The sequence below is a fragment of the Engystomops pustulosus genome, chromosome 1, assembly GCF_040894005.1.
Source record: "Engystomops pustulosus chromosome 1, aEngPut4.maternal, whole genome shotgun sequence".
NCBI classification, from domain to species: domain Eukaryota; kingdom Metazoa; phylum Chordata; class Amphibia; order Anura; family Leptodactylidae; genus Engystomops; species Engystomops pustulosus.
In genome coordinates, this window is record NC_092411.1 from 97,775,652 (window position 1) to 97,784,051 (window position 8,400).

General features: G+C 39.7%; 1 protein-coding gene across 1 annotated transcript; it reads right to left on the minus strand.

The window, feature by feature from the left end:
* Positions 1–2,817: 2,817 nt before the first annotated feature.
* On the minus strand, positions 2,818–3,777 carry LOC140115920 (olfactory receptor 6B1-like). The gene has a single exon (XM_072132838.1). The coding sequence runs from the start codon at positions 3,775–3,777 to the stop codon at positions 2,818–2,820; it is 960 nt and encodes a 319-aa protein (XP_071988939.1).
* Between the last annotated feature and the right edge of the window lie 4,623 nt (positions 3,778–8,400).

The window sequence follows — 8,400 nt, forward strand, 5'->3', positions numbered from 1 at the left end:
TCACCACCCTGCTGTGTAATCCACAAAATATACTGGCAAACTTTTATCATTTACCGATATTATTTCAGCGCTTCTTGCGCATCTGTTTACATTCCCCTCACCCGCCATAACCCAAACTTATAAGAACACTACTACACTTGATCTTATATAAAAGGTTCTTAGAAGTGCTGTTTGGGGAATAGCCTAGAGACAGGGGCTTGGATTGGCGAAAGCTCGCCTGGCAGCAGAGCGCCAGCTCCATCCCAAGATCCAACTAACATAGTTTTAACTGCAGCACCTTTAATCTACTACTAGTTCACTGCCTCCATATATGGTCCCCTTATCAAACGAGCTGTGTCAGGCAGAATTTTGGGTTGTTTTCATGGCTTCCACATCAAACTTGTTAACTTTGTCGCCACCCTGCTGTGTAATCCACAAAATATACTGGCAAACTTTTATCATTTACCAATATTATTTCAGCGCTTCTTGCGCATCTGTTTACATTCCCCTCACCCGCCATAACCCAAACTTATAAGAACACTACTACACTTGATCTTATACAAAAGGTTCTTAGAAGTGCTGTTTGGGGAGTAGCCGAGAGACAGGGGCTTGGATAGGCGAAAGCTCGCCTGGCAGCGGAGCGCCAGCTCCATCCCAAGATCCAACTAACATAGTTTTAACTGCAGCACCTTTAATCTACTACTAGTTCACTGCCTCCATACATCGTCCCCTTATCAAACGAGCTGTGTCAGGCAGAATTTTCAGGTGTTTCACCAGATACATAGTGGAACTCGGCCCATCTGTCGCCGCCATGCTGGAGACCTGAAGTTGCAATCATAGCAGCGCAATATGGATGCCCCATACTGTCGCTCTTAATCATGGAACCATTTCCGAAAAAACTATTAAAAATAGAACCACTATGCTATTCCATTATTCCTAGGTGAAATATTCAAATGACCCGGCCTGCTTTGAAAATTATAATTTTTTCAAAGTAAACGCTTTTGGCCCCTATGCCCATTTTGGGCGGGGAGGAGCCGAGAGACAGGGGCTTGGACAGGCGAAAGCTCACCTGGCAGTGGACCGCCAGCTCCATCCCAAGATTAAGCAGCCTCAGAGGCATCCATGCATGCTGCCCCTGCTGTTTCCTGTCCATTTTGCCTCCACGATCCTCCACAGCATCCACCAATGTCTCCATGTGCAACTTTGAACTCTCTATACCCCAGACGCTGGAGCACGAGAGGATATGTAGCACATCATCCCCTTATCAAACGAGCTGTGTCAGGCAGAATTTTCAGGTGTTTCACCAGATACATAGTGGAACTCGGCCCATCTGTCGCCGCCATGCTGGAGACCTGAAGTTGCAATCATAGCAGTGCAATATGAATGCCCTATACTGTCGCTCTTAATCATGGAAGTTGTCTCCATGGCTGCCTCCACATGTCGTCCCCTTATCAAAAGAGCTGTGTCAGGCTCATTTTTCGTGTGTTTCACCAGATACGTTATGGAACTTGGTCACTATGTCGCCACCATGCTGTGTTATCGACTAAATATACCGTCAACCTTTTGTTCACATAGGAAATCATTTCAGCGCTTCTTGCTCACCTCCTTTGGTGAAGCCTGAGTCCATTTAGGGTATGTCGCCATGCCACTCTCTAGCCTGCCACTGCTGCCGCTGCCTCTGCATGCCGTCCCCTATAGTGTCAGGGTCAATTATTGCATGTTTTAGATGCTATCTAGCCTCATTCGGTCACTCTGTCATGGCCATGCTGTTGCCCATAATTTTGGCATAATGGTACGATTAAGCAGCCTCAGAGGTATCCATGCATGCTGCCCCTGCTGTTTCCTGTCCATTTCCGTGGTGTTTCCATCCTTTTCTGAGGTTCCCAGGTGTTTGGCCAAGCTTCCCTGTGCAGAGCCTTGGTCCTCTTGAATAATGCTCGAGTCTCCCATTGACTTCAATGGGGCTCGTTATTCGAGACGAACACTCGAGCATCGGAAAAGTTCATCTCGAATAACGAGTACCCGAGCATTTTAGTGCTCGCTCATCTCTAGTCACAATGTATAATAAATATGTAACAAAAGGCCATTGTCAAATTGAGTCAGTGGGATGTTACAATGGGGTACTTTGTACAATACAATACACACTTTATCATAGTATACTAATGATATAGTTTTTTGTAACATTTTGTTGTTACACTGCAAATATGCAGTCACTGCATGGGGGAATGTTCTCCTTTGTTTAGTATGGTGGTCATATTCATTCATCAAATGCTGGTAATTTGTGGTGATGGTCAGGGTGTATTATTTGACCATTATGTACTGGTATTAATGGTAATCTTGTCTTGATGGTTTTGTTTAGTAGCAGTATGACAATAATACAAGATTTATGGTAATAATATTGGCTTTTACTATTCAGTGTTTGTATATTTGTGGATGGTGAAGTATCACACATTAAGCAGGCACTAATATACAGCACTTCCCTTGATTTTTATGTAGTGTCCTTCCGGATCATCATATACAGTGCTTATTGTATATTGCTATTTTTTGGAGTTTGTATTTTGTGAAATATAATGTAATGTATTTGTATAGTATAATATAATAATATTGCTCCAAAAAACTGTAGGAAAAACTAGAAGACCAGGAAATGTGTCAGAATTCTCAAGTTGAGTGACTGATACTTCATAAATATAATGCACCAGGTGCAACAAGAAAGAGAAAGACAAAAGACTGGTGGAATGCCATTAATAAACACCCCTTCTAATTTTTCTTATTACAATTAAGGAACATTCAGCACTTTGGAATGAAAGTGTCAAATTGTTAATTTCTTTGTTAATAATTTTACATTAAGAAAGACTTTTTGATAAGTAATAAAGCTCTGTCCTTTGTTTTCAGCAGTGCTAATTGAGCCTCGTTGTTTCTTAAGGTATATATGAAAGGGTTAAGCAATGGAGTTAGGATAGTATACAAGACAGAGAGGATCTTATTGAAGCTAGAAACCCCACTAGTTGTTGGACGAACATAGACAAAAATCATTGTGCTATAGTAAATTGTCACGACTGTGAGATGAGAAGCAAATGTTGAGCTTGCCTTTCTTCTTCCAGTTCCAGAAGCAATAGCCAATACAGTTGTAAGGATCCTGAAGTAAGATAACAGTGTAACAAGACATGACCCCACCAATATCACAGAAGCCAGTAGAAAAATTAAAGTCTCTGTCTTATGGACATTGGTGCATGACAACCTAAGAAGCGGTGTGATGTCACAGAAGAAATGTTGGATATGGTTAGGCCCACAGAATTGTAATGTGGAAATAAGAAGGATAGAAGACATAGTGGAGATAAATCCTGATGACCAGCAACAACTAACCAAGATCCTACAAAACTTTGCTGTCATAACACTGTGATAATGTAAAGGCTTACACACCGCCACAAACCTATCATATGCCATTATAGCCAGAAGGAAACATTCAGTAGATCCTAGAGATCCAAAAAAATACAACTGAGTAAGACAAGCCACAAACGATATTGTGCTATTGCCAGTAACTGAAGCATGTAGCATTTTAGGTAAGGTGACAGAAATGTAACACATTTCCAAAGCAGCAAGGTGACTGAGGAAGAAGTACATTGGTGTGTGAAGTGTTCTCTCCACCCTACAGATTATGATGATAATAAGATTCCCTGATATCGTTAATGCATAAATAAGAGTGAAAGATATTATAGATACAACTTGTCCAACTGGAGAATCCCAAAGTTGTAACAGGACAAAAACTGTGACCTGAGTGTTGTTCATACTGTTATCCATTTTTATACTTTATCTCCATGTTACTAGGAAAGAAAAGAAAAATGATTATTGTCGCAATGGAACCAAAACATTTGCACATGGCACAACAATATTTGGAAAAAAAAATACATTTATAAGGGTTTTTATACCAGAAAACCGGTTTAGGAGCCCAGAAATAATTGCAATTGCAAACAAATCAACAGCAATTGTGATTATCATCCCCTTCACATCAAGTTGGTGTGAAGGCGCATGAAGGGGGCCGCGGCCAATATCTTAGTGGCCATTGCAGGATGTGCCTGCGCACTAGCTACATTTAGCACTTACCATTCAAGCTGAACGGTTGCTAATTAATTGCGCACTTCTTCACCAAGTAGGATCTGGCGTAAAAATATATGCAGCAACACAATGTTCTTGCATTATATACTTATATATTGACAATAGATATTTGTTGAATTATTGATGAAGTAGGTTTGATCAATATAGAGCTAGCTGTTAAGCTTCATCTGTTGCCTATAGGTTTCACATACCTATAAAATTTGGTATACATAAAGTTGTGTTCCTTTGTACCTCTGCTCTTGGCTTCCTATATACAGTAAATACAGTATAAGAATGGTGGCGGAGGATGGTAGTATGATTTTGTGTTTAGCTGGCTTCTGCAGTCCTTAACCAAATATTAATGGAAGTTAAAAGGTGGACAAAGCTGTATAGAATTTAGTGTTATTCTTGTGGTAGGGGGAACCACTATTTCGCTCAGCATCTTGGCCACTAAGACACTGTTTATTATTTCATATCATTTTGTATCATAGGTAACCAAAATCGCGGAACCTCACAGGATGTTTAAAGAAATTTGTATAACATTCAATTAAAGAATGTTGAATGATATTATGTGATCTGTTGGTAAAGTAAAGCATTATCCACAACAAAGGATGTCAAATTATGGCTTGTTGTAAAACATGGTAATAAAACACAGTGCACACTGTACATTGCATTTTGGCTGTGCTCGGTATTGTGGTTTAGACACATTCACTTGACTGGGACTGGACTAATCGATGTGTCATCACAGGCCTGTAAAGTGAAAGCTTTACTCACTGGAGGGATTTTAGAGCTTTAAACAAGTGGTGAAGCAAGATTTGAGCCCCCACCCCCCCCCATTCTATTTCTGATAACCTATCATAAGTATTAGTAATCAAAGAATGGTCTTTGTATATACCTTTATATTTTTATATCATCAGCAAATATATGTACATTTGTGTCCAAAACCACATGAAACATATATTGATAATACAGGATACGAAAGAGAGACTAGAAATGCACCCTACCACACATATATCTGTACATGTCACTGTCTAAAAATATGTACATCTATTCCTATGCATTCATTGTAGTCCATTTAACGGTATACTTACGGAGCAGAGAAAAGTATGGCTAGGGATATATTGCACAGTAAATATGCTATTACAGAGCATGATTAAGCTCTACTGGACGGGTATTGCCATATTTATATGATACTGTATGTTTACAATAGACTTGAGTATGTGAGTATACACCATATAAGCCATATACACAAGGGGATAAGTACAATGGCTTCCTAGCTCATTTCAGTAATTGCATATAGGCTAATTAAATCCCAAATGAAAACAAAACATAAATAAAGGATAACTAGCACATACCCATGCTTCTATGCACTTCATATGTATAAAATAATAACATACTGTATATAAAAAGGTTATCATGTAACATGAAGTACAAGCAACACATCTCAATACAGACAGAGATCTATCATGATAATGTTTCTCTACCCCTAAGTAATGCATTGTATTTTTATTTCATATCAGCAATATGAGTAACATTAATGAAACATTTTCTAATATGTGATCAATTTGTCTGTGTTCCATCTGCAGTGAAAGGAAAGAAATCCTGTGTAGCCTAGGATACTGAAAGGACTTTTAATAACATCTCTGATGTAGGGCACTAAATAATTTAATGGTACTATCGCTGTTAAACATGGGTGCTTCTGGTAACATTGCTGTCTATATGAAGTCTATGTACTTCATATAAACATATATAATGCTTATATATATATATATATATATATATATATATATAATGCATAACCCCCAACATGTTACCAGGAGGAGGTATAAATAGTAATGATTTGTTTTGTTTTAATGAACTCTTTGTTTACTTTTTTTGTTTTAGATCTACTGTACATACTTGAGTATAAGCCTAGTATAAACCTTAAAGGAAACCTACCATTTAGAATGGTAGGGGTAAGCTGTAAGTACCGAGCACCAGCTCAGGGTGAGCTGGTGCCAGTACTTACTTTCGTTAGTGTTATAAACCGCGGTATCGCGGTTTTAACACTTTTTAAACTCTAGACCAGAACAGGCTTCGGCGCTGCGTGCGCACGATCGTGCGCGCGCCTACATAGCAAATAGCGGAAGCCTGTAGCGCCGAAGCCTGTTCTGGTCTAGAGTTTAAAAAGTATTAAAACTTACAAAAGTAAGTACTTACAAAAGTAAGTACCGGCACCAGCTCACCCTGAGCTGGTGCTCGGTACTTACAGCTTACCCCTACCATTCTAAATGGTAGGTTTCCTTTAAAGGTGTTGTGTCACCATAGCAAATGGCTGTAATTGGGTCCAATGCATTGTGACAAGTGCTTTCACCATTTACTCTTATTACAAAATCTGCAGCCTTACTGAGATAACTCCTTTTGTCCTTGATAGGGATTTTTTATGCAGGGCCCCAACAGCCCTCTTGACTTTTGTAAGGTGAGTCCTAATTAACCCTTTCATGATTGAACATAAAGACCAAGACACACGTCAATCTCTTAGTCAAGATCTTCTTCCGTTTAATAATCAAAATGCATAATATATAACAGACAGAAGAGTCATCAAAGGGGCGTGAATAGTATACTCCAAAACTATTGGTCCTCCCCTAACATGGATCAAAGAACCCCTACCCCTCTCCACCATTAGTCAGGTCACACAGGAGGCTGCAGAGATAACACAAGTAACAGGCTGAGCTCTGACCTCTCCTGATGCAGTCCTCTTCCTGTACTCTCCACCATACACTGTCCCTCCATGCTACCCTGCTGTCCTGCAAAGGGGCCCCTGTCCCTGACTAGCAGGGAAGTAGCTAAAGATCAGTAACATGTGAGAAGCTGTCACCTATCTATCAAAGTTCTATTATCTATCACCTGTCATCTATCTATCTATCTATCATCTGTCATCTATCTATCTATCTATCTATCTATCTATCTATCTATTTCGAAGAAATGTGCAGCACTCCAATTTCGTAGAAAAGTGGTAAAATCTTTTATTCCATAGAGAGTAACATACAGCGACGTTACGGCTCAAGAGAGCCTTCCTCAAGCTGTCTAAACAGTGCAAATGGTGGATATATATACATACAACAATTTGGTCTTGAGACTGCTATATCATAAAAATATGCACTGCGATCCAGATGGACCGCACTGATGGAACGCACGCTCCTTCCGGGTTGGTGCGCATGCGCAATAACTTCCAGCTTCCGTATATGGACCCATGGTAACCATTAAACAATTCCTGTTCTTGTGGCTCGTCCAGCGCTACTCATTTGAAACCAGCGTTTATATGCAGAGAACTGGGGTAACCCAGTAACCCAGACCCCGAACGGACAAAATCCAAGACAAGAAGAAGGAGCCGGAAACATCTTAGAGCACGAAAATCCCACAGCGAACAGAGCGGAACAGCCAGCAGCCAAGATGGCATTAAGAAAAAGGACTTAACTGAATTAGTGGTAAATATTTCCTCTAAAATTTTGACTAAAGAGCAAATATCTGTATTGTCTAAAGGTTTATCATATTGTATTTCCTCACACCCTGACTGGTTTCAGATAGAGGTGGATCTACAAAGATTCATACGTACAATTAAATTAAAACATCATTTTCATTTACACACCAGTGGGCCAGTGAGGGATACATCTGAATTATGTCTAAGCCAATTTCAATTGCGTAATAAGAGTTACTTTATTCCAGACACAGAAGTGCCACACATTGAAGCATTTTTTATGGCTATTAAAAATGACATTGCCAAATTACGTGATTTAACTAAGGATTCACCATTATGCCACCCCAACTTGACCAGTGGTGAGGTTGCTGCACTTGGTGAGCTGGCCCGTGACGGCGACATCACCGTCAAGTCGGCGGATAAGGGCGGTGCTGTCGTCGTCATGGATACCAGCTCATATCTAAGTGAAATTAAGAGACAACTATCTGATGCTACTGTATATCAGAGGATCCCGGGTGATCCAAAATTTTCTTTGGCTAAAAAAATTAAGTATATTCTTAATGAAGCACTAGTGAATGGCATTATTAATGAAGACATGTATAAATATTTATATATTGACAATCCCATTACCCCTGTACTATATATTTTACCAAAGATACATAAAGATCTATTACATCCCCCCGGGAGACCAATTGTTTCCGGTACAGGTTCCATCTTTTCTAATATGGCCACTTTCTTGGATAGGGCACTTAGGGATTTGGCATGTACAGGCCGTTCTTACATATCAGATACAGCCGATTTCATCAAGATACTTAAAGGGGTATTCCGGGAATATGAACGTCTGACACAAAAACCCATGATGATATAACTAA

Bases quoted from the DNA above. Each gene is read 5' to 3' on its own strand.
- LOC140115920 (XM_072132838.1), bottom strand. From the start codon at position 3,777: ATGGATAACAGTATGAACAACACTCAGGTCACAGTTTTTGTCCTGTTA.